At 43.1% G+C, this 23628-nt stretch overlaps 1 protein-coding gene across 2 annotated transcripts in view; it reads left to right on the forward strand.

Moving 5' to 3' along the window:
- Nucleotides 1–21671: 21671 nt before the first annotated feature.
- The window catches only part of Bmpr2 (bone morphogenetic protein receptor type 2), a 93052-nt gene continuing 91095 nt past the window's right edge, over nt 21672–23628 (forward strand). The window contains exon 1 of one of the 2 annotated variants that reach the window (XM_051190287.1): nt 21672–22269. In XM_051190287.1, the coding sequence (XP_051046244.1) occupies nt 22194–22269 (76 nt within the window). In that variant the 5' untranslated portion in view covers nt 21672–22193. The remainder of the gene's footprint in view (nt 22270–23628) is intronic. The other variant, XM_051190286.1, reaches the window with a different exon arrangement.

The raw sequence follows: 23628 nt of genomic DNA on the forward strand, positions 1-23628 counted from the left end.
CTTTTATTCATCTGCATTTTAGTCACTCCTCACTGATGTTGGAAATAGCCTTTTCATCTTGCACATTTGTGGGAGAAATGCAGTGGGTTCCATCCCTACCTCTAAAAAGGAACCTTTTCCTCTCATGCCCACTAGGAAAGCAGCTCTGCTGCAGGTAGGTGTCCACATAAGGGGGCTCCTCTGTGTAAAGAGCATGTGTATCCCATTCCCCTGTACACATTCTTCTTTTAACTGTTATTAAATATGAGAACCTACATACCTGGTCCAATTAAAAAAAAACCTGTTGCTAGATCACAAAGCTAAAGTCAGTAAGATAGATCTGAGAGATTTGTTGATAATTCTGACACTGTGAAAGTCATATTAATGAAAACTATAGGAACAAGTCCAGCTGAGTTTTATCATGATCCCCAATCCTCCCACCTCGCATACCAGCTCCCTCTATTTTTATTTCATTATTATTTATTTTAATTAATTAATTTTGATTTTTTTTTTTGACACAGGGTTTCTCTGTGTAGCCCTGACTGTCCTGGAACTCACTTTGTAAATCAGGCTGACATTGAACTCACTGCAATCCACCTGCCTCTACTTCCCAAGTGCTAGGATTAAAAGCATGTGCTACCACTGCCCAGCCGTTTTATTTATTTTATTGTATTTGCTTTTATTTTATCTATTTTATTTTATGTGCAATTGTGTTTTGCCATGGATGTCAAGTCCCCTGGAACTGGAGTCACAGACAGTTATGAGTTGTCATGTAGGTGCTGGGAATTGAACCAGTGTCCTCTGGAAGAATAGTCAAAGCCCTTTACTACTGAGTCATCTCTCCAGCTCCCATCCCAGCTCTTTTGAAACAGTGTCTCATCCTGGTATTTGCTGTGTAGCCCCCAGGTTGCCCTTAAATTTGAAATTCCTCAGCTTCTTGAATACTGAATTGAGATTATAGCAAGTCCTGGCCTTACTTTTTTTTTTAATAAAAAATTAAAAGTTAATATAGGAAAGAGACCTTGTGTGTGTGTGTGTGTGTGTGTGTGTGTGTGTGTGCGTGCGCGCACGCGCGCACCAGCATGTGTTTGACACAGGGTCTCTCTGTGTAGCCCTGGTTGTCCTGGAATTCACTCTGTAGACCACACTGGCCTGGAACTCACAGAGAACTGCCTGCCTCTGTACCACCACACAGCTTCAACACAATTTTGAAAAGGAACAAAGAACTCAGGTTTTCTGACTTCAAAACTTAACTGCAAAGTAACAACAACCCTGACAGTATCACACTGCCACATAGTACATAGTACTTAAATGAAATGGAATTGGAAATAGAAATAGAAGTATGTTCATTCAGCCAGGTGGTGCACGTCTTTAATCCCAGCACTTGGGAGGCAAAGGCGAGCAGATCTCTGAGATCAGGCATGGCTGGTCTACAGAGTAAATTCCAGGAGAGCCAGGCTACACAGAGAAACCTTTTCTCTAAAAACAAGCAAACAACTCATTATTTGGCCCTCTACCACGGAGAGGCTGCTGCCTGCTGCCACACAGCGTGGGTGGTGGCAGAAGACACTGGAGAAGCCCCACTTACAGCTGTGTGGGTCAAGTGCCACTATGATGAGCAACTATGTGGTGGATAGATGGGAGAGGGAGAGAGGGGGAATGGTTTGTGCACTGCCACGAGAGGCGATCTGCAAAGGCGAGGATCAGCCTGACTTGAGTAGCCTGTGCTGCAAGCTGAGGCCATGGTGATGTTCTGCAGCATAAACTAGCGTAACACATCTTTGCCCAGTTGAAATAGTCTTTACAACACAGCACAGTAAATCTGAGCCTGGTGGTGTGGGCGAGACAGAGCCGTCCCTCCTCTGGACAGTGTGGGAAAGCTGGTCCCAAAGGCGTGAGATCGGGTGAGCTGGTCTGGCCACTCACTGGGGTGGTTCCTACACTTTGCCTGGTGGCACAGTAGAGCTGGCCCTGGTGGTGTGAGTGAGGGAGAGGGAGAGCTGTCACCCCCCTCCCCACTCAGGGCAGTGAGGAAGAGCTGCCCCACACACACACAGGGCAGTGAGGGAGACACACACACACACACACACACACACACACACGGCAGTGAAGGACACACACACACACACACACACACACACACACACACACACACGGCAGTGAAGGAGAGCTGCCCTGAAATGCAGGTTCAGGAGAGCAGGAGTTGGCCCACCCCAGCATCCACCCCATCAGTAAACTGCTGGAGCACATGAAGGGGCTGGTCCTTCAGAACCAAAGCTACAGGATCTCCATGACACAAGTCGCCTCAGGAAATCTGAGAGAGTCGGATCGACTATTGATGGTGTAGCAGAAGCCAGAGGCCCTGAATCACACAAAATGACTCATTGCATGAACACTTGCAAGTAAAGCTGTCTGGGCAAAAGTGTAAACTGTGTGATACACAGGGACACAACATCAAGATTTGTTGTTGTTTGTTTCCTTTTGGTGGGAGGTTACAAGGGCAGAGGGCAGATGTGGAAAGACCTGGAGATGAGTAGGGTTGGGGTACATGATATGAAATTCACAAAGAATCAATAAAAAGTTAGAAATAAATAAAATACATAAATATGAAAAGACTCATTATTTTAGAGTTATTTAATTTTCTTTTTCTTTTCTTTTTTTTTCTTTTTTTGGTTTTCTGAGACAGCGTTTCTCTGTGGCTTTGGAGACTGTCCTGGAACTGGCTCTTGTAGACCAGGCTGGCTTTGTACTCACAGAGATCTGCCTGCCTCTGCCTCTCCAGTGCTGGGATTAAAGGTGGCCTTTTAAAAACGATATTTAAATTATTATTATTATTATTATTATTATTATTATTATTATCATTTTATATCCCAACAGCAGTTGTACCTCCCCATCTTTTTCCCCCCACCTCTCCAAGTCAATTAATTTTCAAATTTTAAATTAAATTTATTTAAACAGACATATAGAAACATAAAAATTATGCATGTTTACTAATAAGTTTGTGACATGATTAGATCAATGAAGTTTTGACAGTGATGTCAAGATCATTAATTAGTAGGGGAAGGACAGTGTTGTTAATTAATTGTGCTAGAATGAATGCATATCCACAGACAAAACAAAAAGAAAAAGTATTCTACCATATACTATATACAGAAATTAACTCAAAATGGATAAAAAGTCTTGAGAGACAAAACTCTTGGGCTGGAGAGATGACTCAGTGGCTAAAAGCACTGGCTGCTCTTCCAGAGGACCTGAGTTTAATTCCCAGCAACCTCATGATGGCTTATAGCCATCTATAATGGGTACGGTGGCATACACGCAGAGGGAGCCCTCATACACATAAAATAAATAAATCTTAAAAAAGAGACAGTCCAGGCAGTGGTGGCACATGCCTTTAATGTTAGCACTCAGGTGTCAGAGGCAGGTGGGCCCAGCTGGACAGCCAGGGCTACACAGAGAAAGCCTGTCTTGAAAAACCGGAAAAAAAAAAAAAAAACAAACAAACCTGGATCCATTCTCTGCACCTACACGATGGCTCAAAATTACCTATAACTCCAGTCCCAGTCTCTAACACCCTTTTCTGGTCTTGGTGGGGACCAGGCATGCATGTGAGAGCTACACAAACAAACACACAGATAAAACACTCAAAATAAATGAATACATTTAAAAAAATAGATGAAAAATGATGAGAGATGTCATTCTGTAAATATGTTTCTCTTATTTATTAGTTAATGAATAAAGCACTGTTGGCAAGTAGGAAGGCAAGATAGACAGGACTAGGAGACAAGGAGGATTCTGGGAGATGTAGTGGAGGAGAGTCAAGATGTAGGGCCTGGAAAGGAAGAGATCTGGACCCTCTCTCCCGTAAGATAAGACCACATGGAAACATTTAGATTAATAGAAATGGATTAATATTTAAGACAGAGCTAGCCAATAAGAAATGCTAATTACAGGCCAACAGCTTTATATCTAATACAGTGTCTCTGTGTCTTATTTGGGACTGACGTGGCTGAAGGACCAGGCTGGCAGGAAAAACTGCTCATAACAAAAAACAAAACAAAACAAAACAAAACAAACAAACAAACAAAGCAACCAGTAAATATGTCTGTTACCCCAGCCCAGGGGAGACTGAAGCCGGAGGATATCAAGTTTGAGGACAGACTGGGTTATATAACAAGGCCAGCTAAATAATAAGACTTTGTCTAAAAGTAGAGGACACACACACACACATAAATACAAGGCACTAATAATTCCAAAATGCCTAAAGAACCCAATCCAGGCAGTGTGGGTGGTGAGCACACATCTTTAATTCCAGCACTCAGGAGGCAGAGGCAAGTGGATCTCTGTGAGTTTAAGGCCAGCCTGGTGTTATATATTAAGTTCTAGGTCAGCTATAGCTGTTGAGACTCTGTCTAAAAAACAAACAAACAAAAACAATCCAACAATAGCAACAAAAAGGAGTAAATCATCTGAATAGACATTTCTTTAAAACTGTACAAACAGCCACTAAGCACTGGAACACACGTGGCATGTCATTAACCATTGGGAAAATGCTTTTTGTTTGTTGTTGTTTTTTTTTTTTCTCTTGGTTATTTTTAAAACCTTTTTTTTTTCCCCCTTTGAGACAGGGTTTCTCTGTGCAACAGTCCTAGTTATCCTAGAACTCACTTTGTAAACCAGGCTGACTTCAAACTCACTGAGATCTACCTGCCTCTGCCTCCCAAACATCGGGATTAAAGGCATGAGTTACCACTGCCTGGCTTTTAAAAACATCTTTTAAGCTTTATTTGTTTGTTAAGTCTTTTTTGTTTGATTGATTGGTTGTTTTTTTTCAAGACAGGCTTTCCTCTGTGTAGCTTTGGCTGTCCCAAAACTTGCTCTGTAGACCAGGTTGGCCTCAAATTCACAGAGATCTGCCTGCCTCTGCCTCCTGAGTGCGAGTGCACCAGCACCACCACCCAGCATGGGTGTTTTGCATCATGTGCATGCATTGCCCATGGAAGCTGAGAGTAGGTGTTAGATCCCCTGGAACCCCATTTACAGAAGATTGTTAGTTGCTTTCTTGAGGCAAGGTCTGATGTAACTCAGGTTGGATGAACTCACTGTGTAGTTGAGGATGACTTTGGTATTTTTGTTTATTTGCTTTTGTTTTTTTCAAGACAGGGTTTCTCTGTAGCTTTGGAGCCAGTCCAGGAACTCCCTCTGTAGACCAGGCTGGCCCTGAACTCACAGAGATCCATCTGCTTCTGCCTCCCAATGCTGGGACTAAAGGCATGCACCACCACTGCCCAGCTTTGAAGATGACTTTGAACTCCTTCTTTGTTTCTACCACCTGTAGATCTATGCTCCCTGTTATAGGGTCCTGGGTATCAAACACAGTGCCTTCTGCATATTAAGGAGGCACTCTTCCAAGCAGGAACTACAGCTCTAGCTTACTGATTATTAAATAAGTAAAGAATATAGGTAACTGAATAATCTGATAAGAACATTTTGGAGGGTACATATGTATATCTGTATAAATATGTATGGGTGTCTATGCATGTACCTGTGCATACTTACATGTCAGCTATATAGGTTATACTATATAAATAGTATGAGCACACACATAGATACATTCACAGAAACATCAGTTAAAGGGGAGAATTGGAAAAGTATATACCCAACTGTTTTCAGTTGGATAGCCAGACCTAAGGGCACATGTTTGTAATCCCAGTACCTGGGAGTTGGAAGGATCAGAAATTCAAGGTGATACTCACCAACAGATTTTGGGGCCAGCCTAGGGGTCAGCCTTGTCTCAAAACAAACAAACAGACCCTAGATTTTGTTTCTGGGACATATACAATTCATCTAGAATTTTGTGCTGAAAAGAGTTAAGTGGGGCAGTGTGGTGACTCAGGGGGTAAAGGCTCTTTAGCTGAGCCTGAGAACTAGAAATCTGTCTCCAGGAACAGACTAACAATTGCATTTTTTTTTTTTTTTTTGTCTGCAGAAAAGGAAAGAAAAAAAAATCTCAATACTACACAAAAGAGCTTGATGTGCTACATTTGCTTAGGCGCTAAACTGATCACTTTGTGTGTACTCACTGTTGGTACTCTGTAAATAATGAGGCTGAAGTTCAGGGAAGAACATATATTTTTAAAATTTGCATAACAGCACCCCCTCTGCTGAATTACATTTGCCAAGTAGATGTCTAAGTTGAACAAGTGAGAACCATGTTCTGCTCTGAGGTAGGGGTGACTTCCCATACCTGCATTATCTGTCTCTCTTGGATAAAGATCAAGTGTCTTTCATACGGGATTTCAAAGCAGTTCGAAGTCGTTCATTAGTTCCCACAACAACTATGAGAAGTAGGTACATTTGATTATGAGAATTAGATGCATTTGAGTATACTTGTTCTCTACATGAGGAGGCAGACACTGAACGACCTCCCAGCATTCTACACTCCCTTACTGTCAGTGAAAGTAAGACTCATACATGTAATCTCAGCACTTGGGAGATACACATAAGTGATCCTTGGGGCTTGCTAGCCAGTCTAGCCTAATTAGCAAGTACCATATCCCAGGCAGAGACCCTGTCTCAAAGAACAGTGGTTTCTGAGGAACCACTCCCAAGATTGACCACAAGAATGCACACACATGGGCATACATCAATACATACACAAGTGCACATACAGTTCACACACACACACACACACACACACACACACACACACACACACAATTGTTGAGCAAATAAAGTCAAACTAAAATAGCTATTTTCAGGCTGGAGAGATGGCTCAGAGGTTAAGAGCACTGGTTGCTCTTCCAGAGGTCCTGAGTTCAATTTCCAGCACCTACATGGTGGCTCACAAACATCTATGGTGAGATCTGGCGCCCTCTTTAGGTGTGCAGGAATGCATGCAGGCAGAACACATTATACATAATAAATAAATAAAATTTTAAGGGATAACTATTCATAAATTGAATATTTTAAAAACACAACTCTTTTTACAGTTTATTGTTGTTTTTTGTTTGTTTGTTTGTTTGTTTTCCATGTCAGGGTTTCTCTGTGTAGCTCTGACTGTCCTGGCACTCACTCTATAGACCAGGCTGGCCTCGAATTCATAGAGATCACCTCCCTCTGCCTCCTGAGTCCTGGGATTAAAGGCATGCAGTACCACCCACAGCTTTGAATTTTTGACTGTCTTTCTATTTCTGTATCCTAAATGTTGAGGTTGTTATCATTATTTTATATTATTATTTAATAATTATACATTTTATATTGTATTTTTTGGGGGGGATACTAGGGGCCTCTACCACTGAGCTACATCCCTAGACCTATTTTTTTTTTTTTTTTTTGTTTCTTTGAGACAGGGTTTCTCTGTGACTTTGGAAGCTATCTTGAAACTAGCTCTTATAGACCAGGCTGGCCTCGAACTCAAAGAGATCCACCTGCCTCTGCCTCCCGAGTGCTGGGATCAAAGGTGTGCACCACCACCGCTGGCTCTCAGACCCATTTTTTATGACAGTAATGACACATGCTCTAGACCAGTCATGGAGATGCCAATGGGGGGAAGGGGAGAGAAGAAGAAGAAAGAAAGAAAAAGAAGGAGTACAAAAATAAAAATAACAACATGTAGTGATTTGTAATCTAAAAAAGCTTAAATAAACTTCACTTCACTGATGGATCTAGGAAGTTCTAGACATCTACTTTCCTGGACCTAGTCTCAAAGGCAAGCACCTTCCTGTTGTTGCAGCGATATTTGCAAAAATGCTTGCTGATTTTTCTAAGTATAACTAGTGAGCCAATGACTGCACTCCTTACTCTTGGCATGTGTTTGCCATTCTGCTCTTGTTAATTTCTCTTTCCCTAGTCTTGGTACTGGGAGACCAGTGTGACTCCTTGCCATCACATGTCGGTTTCATCACCTTGGCTGCTGTAAAAATGTATGGGATTGAATGCTGGAATTACTGGGTAAGAATTCTTTGAGGGAAAAAACATGAAAGCAAGTCTGCCAACAACAAGATTGCATCTCAGCTGAGGGTTCATTGCACTACACGATAAGAAATTCTCTTATCACAGCTCCCTCTCAGGCTCAGTACACTGCTCAAGGGTTGAAAGGGGAGTAGAAAGGTCACTGGAGATCATAGCAAAGTACAGAACCCACTTTGAGATCTAAAGCTAAGATTTTGTTTGCTAAGTTTTGTATTTGTGTTCCCTGTCTATATCTTAAAACAGCTTAAGGTCTCTGGCACTGTTCTCAAAGAACCAAATTGTTTATAAATATGCAGATAATATCAGACAAAAGATCATGGGAAAGAAGAGGCCAGTTTTATCATTTTGATTTCATACTGCTTCTAAGGTTAATGACAGAGCGAGAGGAGTGTTTTGTTGTCATTGCTTTTAAACTCCTGTCCTTTTTAAGTATGACTCTTAGTAATTCTGTAGCTAGTGACAAAATGCTTTTCACTTACATTTTAAATACTGTTCTTCACTTACATTTTAAATACTGTTTTTATTTTTTTAAAGTTTTTAAAAAATTAGGCCAGGTGTTGGTGGCGCATGCCTTTAATCCCAGCACTCAGGAGGCAGAGGCAGGCGGATCTCTATGAGTTCCAGGCCAGCTTGGTCTACAGAACTAGTTCCAGACAAGCTCCAAAGCAATACAAAGAAACCCTGTCTCAAAAAAATTATTTTTTAGTTTTATTCGAGACAGGGTTTCTCTATGTAACAGCTCTGGCTATCCTGGAACTTGCTCTCTCTAGACCAGGCAGTCCTCGAACTCACAGAGATCTGCCTGCGGAATGCTGGGATTAAAGATGAGCACCACCACCATTGGTTAAATATTGTTTCTTTATAGGATGTGTATGAGGGAGAGAGAGAGTGTGTGTGTGTGTACGTACACAAGTGAAGATCATTGGAAAACCTTCTGGATTCAGCTCTCTCCTACCTCCTGGTTTCCAAGGATCAGATTCAGGTCTTCAGGTTTAGTGGCAAGTGCTTTTACCCTCTGAGCCACCCTGCTTGCCCCATTTCTCTTAGTTGTTTGTTTGTAAACAGGATCTCTGTATAGTCCTGGCTGGCCTGGAACTCACTATGTAGACCAGCCTGGCCTGGAATTCCCAATGCTGGGTGGGATTGCAGGTCCAACAGAATGGTTTTTAGTATGCTCATGGAGTTGTTGAATTACCACTGCAATACATTTTAGAAAGATTAGAACGTTTTCATTACCCCAAAAGAAATACCATGCTGAGGATCAAATACAGGGCCTTGCATATGCTATGAGCAATGTTCCAACCCACAAGTTTTTGAGTTGGGGGAGGGCCTCACTCTATAGTTCAGGCTTGCCTCAAACTTGTGATCTTTCTATGTCAGCCTCCCAAATGCTGATCCTACAGCATGTGTCACCATAGCAACAAGACACTCTTCAGTTAGTAGCAGTTACTTCCCTTTACTACCAACTCCCCACAACTGCCTTCCAACACCAGGCAGCCACTAGTACAGTTTGTAGGTGTCAAAGAACCTTTCAAATAAAGGAGTCTGTTGAACTAAGCAACCGTAGACTAACAGAAGAACCAACATGCAAGTTCATTACACAAACAGGCATATCAGCATAAAGTAAAAACCCAATAACCCAAGGAAATGTAGAGGTTTGTGTACCCTCTCCACTGGGGAGAAGGAAGCAGAGGATGTAAGGAAGTTTAGAGAAAATATAAGGAATTTTTAGGGAAGATGACGGCACCCTCAAGAGCAAACACTATCTCGAGAAAAAGATAGTCTGACCTCTGCCTGGATGTCAACTGCTGCTTTCCTTCCTCTGATAAGTATCAGTTTTCCCAGTTGCTGAGCTGTCTGGGGGAAGAGATTAACAACTGGTGGGAAACTCCCATGGTGCTGCATGCCTCAGGAGGTTGGCAGCAGGATAGCGAATTTGAGGTCAGCCTGAGCTACAAAGTGAGACTTGTCTCAAAAAGAAAACCACCAACACCAAAAGCTGGGTGTTGGTGGCACATGCCTTTAATCCCAGCACTCTGGGAGGTAGAGGCAGGTGGATCTCTGTGAGTTCACAGAGAGAGAGAGAGAGAGAGAGAGAGAGAGAGCAGTTTGAGCAAGGCATAGTGGCACATACCTGTTGTCCATGCTCATAGGAGGCTGAAGTAGGACTGTTTGAGCCCAGGAGTTCAAGAACAGACTAGACAGCAAAGACCCTGATTTTTGTTTTTGTTTTTAAAGTAAGTGTGTGTGTGTGTGTGTGTGTGTGTGTGTGTGTGTGTGTGTGTGTATAAAGAAAACAGACTTTGGGAACGGATTTGTTAAGTTAATAGAACTGTAAGAGATTCAGGAACTAGGAATGTAGCTCAGTGGCAGAGCACTTGCTTGGCATGTGCAAGGCCCTGGGTTCAATTCCCAGAGCTACACAAAAAAGAGATTCAAGGTGGCTGGAGAGATGGCTCAGTGGTTAAGAGAACTGGCTGTTCTTACATAGGACCCAGGTTCAATTCCCCCCAGTACCCACATGGCAGCTCACAACTGTCTGTAACTCTGGATCCAGGGGATCTGATACCAATGCACATAAAATAAAAGTTAAATACACTTTTAAAAAGAGATCCAATGTTTCCAATGTTTCTGAATTGAGAGTACTTAAAGCAAGGGATAAAGACAGAAATATGGTGAAGGAGTTAGGCTGAGGAGTTAAGCTGAAGCCTGTCCTCCCTTACACTTAAGTGGGTAAATAGTGGACAACTGAAGTGTGACATTGATCGTTAACCCTCTAACTAGAAAACTGTTTTGTGATCCAATTACTTCTCTGAAATTCCCTCTGTAAATAAGTAAATATGTACACACACACACACACACACACACACACACACACGTATATATGTTTTTTTTTTGAGACAGAGTTTCTCTGTTGCTTTGGAGGCTGTCCTGGAACTTGATCTGTAGACCTGGCTGACCTCAGACTCACAGATATTTGCCTGCATCTGCCTTATAGAGTGCTGGGATTAAAGGCATTTGACACCCCTGCCTGGTGGCCATATTTTTTTATTACTAAAGTTTTGTATCTAGGAACACAACAAAAATCATTATAGGGATATGTAGGAAGGCAACATAAGGGCAAATAAAATTTCATACAGATGTTTTGCATAGAAACTTGGCAAACAGTACATCTGAGTAATGCTTAGCTACAAAGCCATTTTTGTATAGTTTGCAATTGCTACATTTTCCTAAGATATTTATTTTTAGTTTCTGGAAAAACTATTGTGTGACATTTGAGAGAGGGAAGAAAAGAATGAGAAGTCTAATAGTTTCACCCTTTATTCCATGTTTTCAAAAGAATAGATGTATTGAGATTATTTTTTAGGGTGTTTTGTTTTGTTTTGACAGGGTCTCACTATCTTGGGAGCTATCTTGGGATTTCCTTTGTAGACCAGGCTAGTCTCAGAATTACAGAGATCCACCTGCTTTAGTCTCCCAGGATTAAAGGTATGTGCCACCACCACCTGGCAGTTTGGAGATTTTTTTTTTTCCCAGACAAGTTTGGAATTTTTTAAAGAGAATTTTGGATGGTAGGTGTAAGCATGAGTTTTCTGGCCTGACAGGGTCCCGCTGCTGTTTCAGCCCCAAATAAGCACACGGATGCTTTATTAGTTATAAAACTCTTGGCCAGTGGCTTGGGCTTCTTATTGGATAGCTCTGTCTTAAATATTAACCCATTTCTATTAATCTAAGTATTTCCACGTGGTCTTATCTTACCAGAGAATGGTCTAGATCTGCTACTCCTTTGGTGAGCTACATGGAGACTGCTGTCTGCCTGTCTTTTCCAGAATTCTCCTCTGGTAGCCCCGCCTATCCTTCCTGCCTGGCCACTAGCCACACAGTGTCTTATTTATCAACCAGTAAGAGAAATATACACACAGAAGGACAACCCCATCAGGTAGCAGATACATAAGGGGAAATTATTGATATGAGAACTATCAGCAAAACAATCGCCTCAAAAAGGAATGAGTCAGTTAGGAGAAGGCAGTAATGGGTTTTTACATTTATGTGTATTATTTTAATGTGTGTCTGTGTGTGTTTGTGTCTGAGTATATGAGTGTATCAGTGTGTCTGTCTGTGAATGTGTGTGAGTATGTGTCTGTGTGTGTCTATGAGGGTGTGTGTCTGAGTGTGTGTATGCATATGTGAGCGTGTATGTGAATGTGTGTGTCTGTGAGGGTCTGTATCTCTGTGTGTGTGTGTCTGTGAATGTGTGTATGTGTGTGTCTGAGAATATGTATATGTGTGTCTGTGAGTATGTGTGTGTGTGTGTGTGAGTGTGTGTGTGTGAATGTGTGTGTCTGTGGTGGTGTATATGTGTGCGTTTGTGTCTGTGTGTCTGTGAGTGTGTGTGTGTGAGTGTGTGCGTTTGTGTCTGTGTGTCTGTGAGTGTGTGTGTGTGAGTGTGTGTGTGAATGTGTGTGTCTGTGGTGGTGTATATGTGTGCATTTGTGTCTGTGTGTCTGTGAGTGTGTGTGTGTGTGTGTGTGTATGTATGCGTGTGCACATGAATACAGTGCTTTTGGAAGTCAGAGGCAATGGATCCCCTTGTACCTGGTGTCACAGGCGGTTGTGAGTTGTCTGATATAGGTTTAGAGCCAAATTCGGTCCTTTGCAAAAGCAATATGTGCTCTTAAACACTGAACCATCTTTCCAGCCTCTGCACTAATACTTCAAAAATGCCAATGATACTGTGTCATGTTGGCGGAAGTAGGAGAGTATCCAGTCTTTTTATGAACTATTATCTTTATAATTGATGTTTTGAATGTTCTTTTAAAATTTTATTTATATTTAGTTTACGTGCATTGGTGTTTTGCCTGTATGTATGTCTCTGTGGGTGTGTTGGATTCCCTAGAACTGAGTTGCAGACAGTTATGAGCTACTATGTAGGTGTGGGAATTGAACCTAAGTACTCTGGAAGAGCAGCCAGTGCTCTTAACCACTGAGCCAGCTCTCCAATTCTTTGAATGCTATTTTTATTGTTATAGGGTTTTTTGTTTGGTTGGTTAATTTTGAGATAGGCTCACCTGAAACTCAGTATGTGGCCAAGGGTGGTTTTGAACTTCTGACCCTCCTATTCCATCCCTGGAATGTAAGGATTTCAGGTTTGCAACCACCACACCTGGCTGTAACTCCAATTCCAGGGCTCTGTTCCCCTCACACAGACATACATGGAGGCAAAACACCAATGAACATAAAATAAAAATAAATTATATAAATTTGCTGTATGATTTGATTTCCTACCACAGAAGAGACTTGGAAACCTGATCTTTTAACCAGGTATGGCAGCATTTGAAAGGCAGAGGCAGGAGGATTGCTGTGAACCCTAGGCTAACCTTAACTATGTCGTAAGTTCCATGCTAGCCTAGGCTAAAGGGCAAGATCTTGTCTCAAACAAAGAACAAAAAACAAAAGTTGAATCTTGAGAGATGGCTTAGCAGTCAAGAAAACTTTCTCCTCTTCTAACTGTTTTATTCTCAGCAAACGGGTCAAGTTCCCCCCACCCCCACCCCCAGCTCCCGAGAAACAAATACTCTCTTCTGACCTTAAGGACACCAACATATGTGTGACATACACAGGCACACACACATACACATAAAAAAAAGGGGGTCTTTAACTCCAAGGAAGAAGGGATTTATTCAAATAGAAGTTCACATTTTAAGGCATAATTAGTTTTGTTTGGAAGCCATCTCTAAATATTTAATTGGTTTTAATTAGGGGAATTCTCGATTGAGAAAGATGGAACTCATTTTGGATGTGGGTCTCTCTTTGAGGAAGCCTTTACGAAGGATGGATGTGTACTAATCTTGTTCAGGGTGAAGGTCGGGGGTGTGGGTATTACAGTAGCTTCGTTACTGCACAAATTGTGCCCTTGAAATTATCTTTGTAATTTCTGAAAGCAGATAGTCTAGCACAGTTATTTGGAGGTCAGTATGAAGGGCCAGATAAATATTTATCAAAAGCCAGAAAAACTAGAATGCAAGGCCATAAGAAGGTCTTGTTTTTAAACTTGAGTGCATTTCAAATGCTTATGCAGCAGCCTTAGCCTCTGGGTGAGAAAAATGTGGACTTGCTTAATAACCAGAGAAAGTATTGGAAAATTATCAAATATCTGTAGAATGTGCAGTAAATGGGATATTCATTATGATTCTTCACTCCCATCAATCCTCTAGGTCCTAAGAAGCTTATATAGGATCAAGTATTTGTCTTGCTTTATGTCTTTAGTTGGCTTTTCACTTTGGTTATGATTTATTGGACACTTTCTGGATTTGTAGCAGCAGAGGTTCTCTGATGTCATAAATCTTCTTAAGGAAGTATGATTTTTACATATTAATTAACTGTATGAAATAATAAAGGATGCCGGGCAGTAGTGGTACATGTCTTTAATCCTAGTACTCAGGAGGCAGAGGCAGATAGATCTGTGGGTTTGAGGCCATTCTGATCTACAAGGTGAGTTCCAGGACAGCTAGGGCTACATGGTGAAACTCTGTCTCAAACAAAACAAAATACCTAACCAAGACAAAGAAAGAAAGAGAGGAAAATGTTTTATGCTTTGGCATGACAACATTAGATGACAGTTGTGCTCATCACTGAGAGGCACAGAGCCTTCAGAGATGAATACTGATTGGGCATTTTTCCAAAGTAAGGTTCCAGAAGGGGTTTGATAAGAGCTGTTGATTGATTAGCAGCTTCTATAAGACATGGTCTCTATTGAATGTTAAGATGGGAGTCCAACGTTTGAGGGACACATGGAAGACACACACGTTCTTCTCACATATTGCCATTCATGTTAAGTAGAAAAATTTGTATTCTAGTAATGAGCAAGTAAAAACAGAATACTTAAAGGGATAATATAAGGTATGGCAGTGTGTGCCTTTGACCCCAGTATCTACGAGACAAAAGTCGGTGGATCTCTGTGAGTTAGAGGCCAGCCTGTATATATAGTGAGACTCTGTTTCAACCCCCATCACACTCCACAGCATAAACCTTAATAAAGCACAATAATTGTGAATATAACCTGAAGATTATTTTGATGTAGGGATGAAATATAAAAGCAGCTTTAAAATATAGCTAGAAATAAAAAGATTATGGCTATGAACATTAACTGTTTAACTATCCCACCTCAAGATTGAATAGAAAGGGGTTGGAGAGATGGCTCAGCAGTTAAGAGCACTGGCTGCTCTTCCATAGAACCCTGGTTCGGTTCCCATCACCCACATGGCTACTCATAATTGCTTATAATTGCAGTTTCAGGGGACCCAACAACTTCACACAGACATACATGCAGGCAGAACATAAATACACATGGAATAAATTAAAGAAAAAAATTAAAAAGAACAAGTAGAAGATGAATAGATTCCAGGAACTTCAAGATCTCAGCACCATTCTTAGTCCTCGTTTTTGCTAGTTTATTATTATTATTATTAGACAGGGTCTTACTTTGTAGCCATGGCTGTCCTGGAACTCACTATCTACACCAAGCTGGCCTCAAACTCATAGAGCTCTGCCTACCCCTACCTCCTGATTGCTGGGATTAAGGGCCTCCAACCACCATGCCCAGCTTGTTTCTCATGTTTTAGGGACAGTCTTGAACAATTTATTTCAACAGTGTTTTTGAGGACAGCTACTAAGCATCTTGCTAGGAACGGTGATGAATCAAGCACAGTTACAGTCTCTCATTTTAAATTGTTTTGCCATCTAGTAATGAAAACAAGTGGTGAAAATGCAGTGTAACAATGCAAGATTAGATTGACATTTACAAAAGAAGCCCTTGCATGCCTTTAATCCCAGCACTCTGGAGATGGATTTCTGTGAGTTCCAGGCCAGCCTGGTCTACAGAGTGAGTTCCAGGACAACCAGAGCTAGCCACCCAGAGAAATCTTCTTTCCACAACAAAAAGGAAATTTACAAAAGAAATAATGTAAAGAGGAAATAATTATTCTTTTTGAGATCTTGGGTCAGTGGAATTTTTTTTAAAGTATTACATTTATTTTTTAAATTTGCATGTGTATGTGTAAGGATACTTGAGTACCATGACACTTGGTGGAGGTTAAAGGACAACTTTTGGGACTTGGTTCTCTCCTTCCACTGTGTGGGTCCAGGTGATCAGACTCAGATCACCAGACTTTGAGGACAAGCATCTTACCTGCTGAGCCATTTGCTGGTCTTCGTGTCTAACCTGACCGAAGAATGGTGAGAATTAATGACACAATCAGGGTAAAGTATGCTCTTGGCAGACAAAAAAACCAAGTACAAAGGCTCAAGGTTCTGTGTGCTTGAGGAGCTGTGAATTTATTCGGTAACGTGGAACTCTGCCAGAGCAGATAATCTGACTGTTTTCTTTGTGTCCAAAACTTCCTAGTATGGAGCCTGGTATACAGGGATAAATGAAAGAGGACCTTGTGCATTTCTTCCTTCCTTCCTTCCTTCCTTCCTTCCTTCCTTCCTTCCTTTCTTTCATTTTTTTTTAATTTTATTTTTGGTTTTTCAAGACAGGGTTTCTTCATATAGCCCTGGCTGTCCTAGAAGTTGCTCTGTAAACCAGACTGGCCTCGAACTCAGAGATCCACCTGCCTCTACCTCCCAAGTGCTGGGATCAAATGTGTATGTCACCACCACCACCCAGGACTTTGAGCATTTCTAAGGAGTATGAATGTAAAATCCTGTATTAGTCACTTTTTTATTGCTGCTGTAACATACCATGAGTATGGCTACTCATAAAAGGGCAAGTTTATTTAGAATATATGGTTCAAGAGGTGTAAGAGTTCATCGTGGTGAGGAGGCATGGCTGCAAAGGAGGGCACAGTGGCAGGAACAGGAAGCTGAGTGATCCCATCTTGCCATACGCACAAAGCAGGAGATCAAACCTGAAGTAGGACAAGGTTGTATAAATCCCAGAGTCTACTGCCTAGTGACATACTCCCTCCAGCAAGGCTGTGCCTCCTAAACTTCCCCAAACAATACCAACAACTCAATGAAGTATTCAACTATCCAACCTTATAGAGGTCATTTCTCATTCTAAATTCCATTTGGCTTACTCAGAAGTCGGTAAGCCAAGGAATCTTGATGATTTAGTTTCGGGAATCAGCTCCTAAGCAAAAAGAAAGAGAAGGGAATAGAACTCAGAGCAGATAGGCAAATCATCTACACTCAATTTGTGGTCTACTTTTCTAACTTTGTCTTCCAGTCTTCAACACACTAGACTCTTTCAAAAACATTTTTGAGATAAGATTTTACTGTATAACGTTGGCTGTCCTGGAATTGACTATGTAGACCAGACTGGCCTCAAACATACTGAAATCTTCCTTCTTCTGCCTCCCAAGTGCTGGAATTAAAGGCTTGTGCCACCACCACCTGGCTAAATTATGGAAAATTTAAGTCTTCGAAGGATTTCTTTTTTGGGGGGTGGACGTGGGAGTCTGAGACAGGGTCACTATGTAGAAATAGTTGTCCTGGAACTCATTATGTAGACCAGGTTGGCCTTGAACTCAAAGATACTCCTACCTCTTCCTCCTGAGTGCTGGGACTAAAGTCATGTGCAACCAGCATCCAGCTTTAAATCCTATAATTTCTAAGCAGCTTTTTTTTTTTTAATTTGAAGATGTGTGTGAATGTATTTGTGTGAAGATATGTGCACATGTGTGAGCATCTCCCCTTGGAGGTTAGAAGAGGTGTTTGATCTTTTGGAGCCGTAGCTTCAGGAGTTTGTGAGACACCTGACATGGATGCAAATAGCAAACTCTGGTCTTCTTGAGTGAGCGGCAATGGTCTGGGTAGATATTTCCAGGCCAACCATTGGATATTTTCATTATTTCTCTGCTAGAGTTATGCTTAAAAAAATGATCATAAGGTTTAATTTTAGAAGAATTCCGTATTTCTGAGCTATGGCAACCCCTTTGTGTCCTCACTGGTAAAACATGAACTCTCTTTGGACTTTTCTTAAGTAGTTCTAATAATCTGTTTAAGCCAGGTCATTGGCTTTATCTGTAATCACAGCACTGGAGAGGCAGTGGCAGGTTCAAGCAGCCAGGGCAGTGTGTTGAGACTATCTCAATTAAAATACCCAAACTAATGCCCTCTCCTGGGGTCTTGCTTTGTTTTTGTCAGTTCTATAATTTAAAGGAAAGACAGATTCCATGAAGGACCATAATATGCAGTGAGGATCCATCACTTTTTCAGATGGAGTTGATCTGTCTACTGGATTTCTGTGTTGTTTCCCCTCCTTTCTGGGTTCCTTACCTTGTTATCCCTGTATATTAGAATACATTCTTGCTTGTTGGGCTTTTGGTAACTGGAGCCCTTGGATGTGGTGGTGATGATGATGATGATGATGCTACAGCTCTACATAGTTCTCAGGCTCTCATTCTAGCGATATAGTAGGACTCTATTTCCAACACTTCTGATGTTAGATTTGGCCATGTGACTTCACTGGCCAATGAAATGTGAATGCACATTACTTCTGGTAGAAAATAGTTTTTAATTTTTTTTTTTTTAAACAGCCAGAGCAAGACATTGAACATCCAGCAATTAAATTTTATGATTCTTACTCTGGCAATCTTGAAAGCCTATGTCTTAGTGAATCATCCACTAATCCAGGGACCTCAGTGACTGCAATGAGTAGAGAGTCCCTGAAAAGTATGCTGAGTTCCATAGGTCTACATGACACCTTCTTTCTCTAAGCCTTGGTATCTGACAGTTCTTGTGTCCTTGAGGGTTCTTGACTAAGATTACCATCTATGCATCCTTGCAGTCTCTATAAAACAACTGGTTGATAGAGACCTGGTATCCTGCCACATGTTAGGACAACACTGAAAAGCCACTCCAATTCCAGAGCACCTGCAGATGGGCTGAAGCTTCATTTGCAACTATGTTACAATTTCAGTCTACTGCATATTCTGTAGTCCTGTCTTCCTTGGTTCCACAGAGATGTTCTTAAATTGCATATAAAAGCAACTCATGATAGGTTCACTAATGCTTCTACCAAACACAAAACAGGGTTAAGTACATTTTGTCTCAATAAGCTAACAAGCTCTGTGGGATGTTATTATAACCCAGCCCATCCTGATCACTAGATACCAGACCTTACTGCCCTATTGGTTCTGTTTTTTATCAGTTAGACTTGTGTTGTCTGTCTTTTGTAGTAGATTAAGTCATTGCTAAATTTTAACTCTTCTGATGTTCCTTCTCGCTGTGAATAGTTACATTTTGACTCAGACAGTGACTGCAAGTGCAATAGAAAAGGAACAAGGGCTGCATACCGAGGTCTACTGATTATTCCTGCTAAGTTAGTGGCATGAACTTTTTCCACATGAATTTCATAAGACATCTTTCCTACATAATTTATTACACATTTATAACATGCACAAGGGCACTTAATTCTTCTTAGGAAAATTTTATGCAAATAATAATTGAATAATAAAGTACTTGACCTCAATTCTAGGAAGAAAAAAATTGTATTTCAGCAGCTAATAAACTTCCTGCACCTTCAACATCTGTCATTTCTCTGAGAACTAGATTTCATGTTTTGAAAGCTAAATGTTAAAAAAATGCCAGTTCCTTATTTTAGGCCTTTTAGGCAAAAGAAAATATGGTAGTAAAGCTAAAGAGTCAATGAATATGCTCCTTATTTTTCAAAAGGGATTTTATTACATAGAAAAAAAATTCTCTGTGCCTGAAGCATAAACAATATAAAAATATTTCATCTAAAAAAAGAGCCCTGGGCAGGTATTACCACAACTCTTAATTATAGCAGATATTTACTATGATAACAGAAACCAGTTTAAGGAATGTGATTTATTAACATCACGTTCAGATAAAAAGATAAAAGACTTGAACAAGCAAGCGAACAGTAATGCTTGAGGAGTGTATTTATGAATGTATTCTGGAACAGCCTGTAGCCACAATGAAAGACCGGCAAAACCAGCCTTCAGAACAGCCTTTCTGCCTACCGAGAGAAGGGAGGGCTAGACTCCATCTCTTAAGATCGCCCTCCCACGCAATTTTTCCACCTCGCAGTTAAAGAATTAAACCCAGACTTCCGATCATGGCGCCAAGCACGTCACCTTCTCCCCTCTCCCCTAGCAAAATCCCACCCAAGTCGGCTGACCCCCGCAGGGGATATTCATGTCCCCCACCCCCATCCTGGTTGCCTGAGTCCAACCAAACTAAGATTAAAAAAAAAAAAAAAAAAGGTTAAAAGCGGTCGTAGGAAACTGCGGTGCGGGAGAGACCTTCTCGGTTGGACGGGGAGACAGGATTCCCCCTCCGTACCTGGAGGCCACAACCCTGCGCCCGCCGCAGTTTCCCTTACACAGGCCCCGCAAAGCCCCTCCAGCCTTTGTGAATGCAGCCCTCCCCGGGAGAGGTGCGGGCTCACGCTCGCACAGCAGGCCGGCGAGTGCGATTTTTAAGTTTCCTCGCCGGCTTTCCATCCTCGCCATCGCTCAGCAGCCTTGTCACCTAAGAAGGCCGCGGGGCCGGCTGCTCGAGCAAAGGCCGTCCCCGACTAGCGCGCACACCTCAGGTTCGCGGTCTTCACGACTGAGGCTTTTGTTTGCGCCGCGAGGGAGGGGAAACCGACCGGGCCCCGGGTCTCGGTTCCCGGGAAAAGGCGGCTCGGGCCCGGGATTCCCGGGGAAACCGAGGAGGAAGCGCCCGCCGCTACCAACAGCAGCGGCAGTTTGTCCTCCAGGCTTTCCACCCAGATCCCAGGGCAGCATTGGCCTACGTTAAACAAAAGATGTGGCCGCCCGCTCTAACATGCTCACACAGCTCGCCACACCATCCACGTGCGGAAGGGACGCGTGTGTAAGCAGAGGGACCCAGGCTGCCCGCCCCACGCGGGCCCCACCCTGCCCCGGGCCGCACCGGGGAGAGACGCCTCGCCAGGGCCTCGCTCTACAGCAGCTAGCTGGGGGCGAGGGGCGGGGCCGGGCGGGGCCGCGGGCGCGCAGGCGCAGTGCGGCTCAGTGGCGCCGCCGCCGCCCGCGCTGCACCACAGGCCCGAGACAGACAGGGGTCGGGTAGAGAGCCGGAGACTGAGAGGAGGCGGCGGCGGAGGCGGGGCGACTCCGGTGACCGGGAGCGCCTCAGACTGGCAGCTGCGGCGACTCCCCCCTTTGTGTCTGGTCTGCTCGGAGCCGCTGGAGGTGCTTCCCGGAGGGGCGCGGGGTGTTTCGCAAGCTCTGCTGCCCACCCCTTCCTCGGCCACCTACGTCCGTCTTCCCGCCGCCCCCCGCCCTCGGCCCGCGACGCCCGAGCTCCGCCCGGAGCCCAGAGCTGCGGAGAACGAGGCGGCGGTGGCGGCGGCGGCGACAGCTTCCTCGGGGGGTGCCGTGATTCGCTCACGCGAGCCATCGACGGCAGAAGACCGGGCTTCCAGGGTGGAATTTACTTGAGGCGAGAGCGAGGCCGCGGGCCGAGCGCCCTCGGAGGGCCAGCCGGGGCAGCCCCGCACGTCCCCGCGTGTCGCGCTCCGGGGCTAGCCGGGCCGCCGCGACCCTCCCCTCCCCCGCGCCCCGAGGCCCGGCCTGCGCGACCCTCGCGCGATTGTTCCGTGCAGGCTGTGGGCTCGCCCATGGAGGCAGGCACCTTTTTCGACCCAGTCGGCGGAGAGGGTTTGTTGATGTCGAAATCCGAGTGAAGGGAGCGACGAAGCGAAACTTTAAAAGGAAGCCTGCTGTCCTCCGGTTCGGGAGCGATGCGACCCGGGCGGCCGGGTGCCGCTGCCTGCCCCGCTTCGCCCTCCCCGGCGGTCGGGAACTTGTTCTGATCCTCAGTGCCCCCGTCGAGTCACCGCCCTCTATTCCCACCCCACCCCCGGCGCTCTGGATATGTTTTCTCCCAGATCTGGGTATTTTTTTGATATCGTGAAACTACGAGGGAAATAATTGCAGGGATTTCTTCTGGGCTCCCTGCTTCCCCACGGACATGCCTTCAGTCTGGGGAGCCAAGGCACCCCGTCCTAGGCGAATGAAGCCCCCCAGCCACGAGGGAGCGAAATGAAGGGAAATTCTGCAGTGGAATGAGAGCTCTACAGCTAGGTCCTCGCATCTGCCATTTGTCCTTTCAAACTGCATTGTAATCCGGGCAGGATAAATCAGACGAAGAGACGAGCAGCCTCCTGGCCGGATTTCTCCGCCCGCATTTACTTTCCAGATTTCTTTTCTTTGCTCTCCTGCTTCTTGGCTGGCCCAGGGATGACTTCCTCTCTGCAGCAACCCTGTCGGGTGCCCTGGCTACTATGGGCCGTCCTGCTGGTCAGCACTACGGCTGGTGAGTAGCCCTGGGTGGCGCGTCTGGGCTCCTATCCCAGCGGGTGGCGAGGGAGGGAGCCTGCAATGGCCCAGGCCTGTGCTCGCCCTTCGCAACGTGTGCGCTCGGTTCCTGGTGGAGGAACCTGCCAGGGAAATCACCTTCAGTCCTGTTTTCCTGTAGTTTCCCGTCCCCACTTCGGTATTCCCTGACCCCTCCCCCACGGAGGGGGGGGGAAAGACATATTGGGTGTGGTATCTTGACATTTTTAGCTGTGAGGTAATGCAAGGATTAAAAATAATATTTTAATCACTAGTGAACTGTCTCTATTAGAAGATTTTGGAGCCAGAGGTGGTAGTTTTGCTTTGTTTATGTAAAGAAGCAGGTTTGGTTTACAGTTAAAAGAACTAAACACACACTTGATTGAACCTTATTTATACATTTAGATCACTCCTTTGGGAATCCATGTTACTTTTCGTTATTTAAAAATGTTACCTGATGAATAGAATAAATGTTGAGGAAGCTGGAGTGTGAGATGTTGATACGTTGTATAATACTGTTTCTTGCTATCATCATTAATGTTGTTTTGCTCCCAAGAATCTTAACTATTCTCTGTCTTTTCATCTGGACATTTGTACTTTGTATGCTTTTGTAATTACTGCTGGGCACACAAGTGTTTTGATAACTTTACTATTAGTCATCTGGCGTCTGTTGGCTTTCCTGTCATTGAGACAACTTTGACCTCGAATCAGACTTCTAGGAGATTTGACTCCTGAAAGTTCTTTGACATTTACTAACGTGTGAAAGGAAATGGGTACTCCCCTTTCCTTTGGCCATTTCCTTTTCAGTCGCCTTGAGAGAAAAAAAACAACTAATTTTCTCACTACAGTTATTTTCAAGCAACAATTTTCGTGATTTGCTTTTAGAAAATTTCAGGAATGAATTCTTAAATTAATCACATGAAATATGCATTTAAAATGAGTAGACAAAGTAATGTTTTAAAAGTAATTTTCATATTCAATAAAATTTTCATTGCTGTATTAGACACACAATTACTTGTTTAACTTACATTTTAAAGGTCTGTACTGGGAAAATACTGAAAGCAAATTTGAAGTTTCCTTTGTGAATTTGATATTATTGTCTATTGTTGGTTAATATTTAGTATCTTATATGTTTGGTTGTGAGCCTAGCCTTTAAAGACTGAGCCATCTCTGCAGTCCATTTTATTTAGTATTTTAGTAATCTATGTAGTGTTAAAAATCATTGGAAGATCTAATTAGATTACATCTTAAAACTTGATGTTTTAGTATTTGGTATTATTTCAATTATTTTTGAAGCAAAACTGAACAGTTTTTCTCAAAATTTCTTTGTTAGTTGTTT

This window comes from Phodopus roborovskii, unplaced genomic scaffold (genome assembly GCF_943737965.1).
Source record: "Phodopus roborovskii unplaced genomic scaffold, PHOROB, whole genome shotgun sequence".
NCBI classification, from domain to species: Eukaryota; Metazoa; Chordata; class Mammalia; order Rodentia; family Cricetidae; genus Phodopus; species Phodopus roborovskii.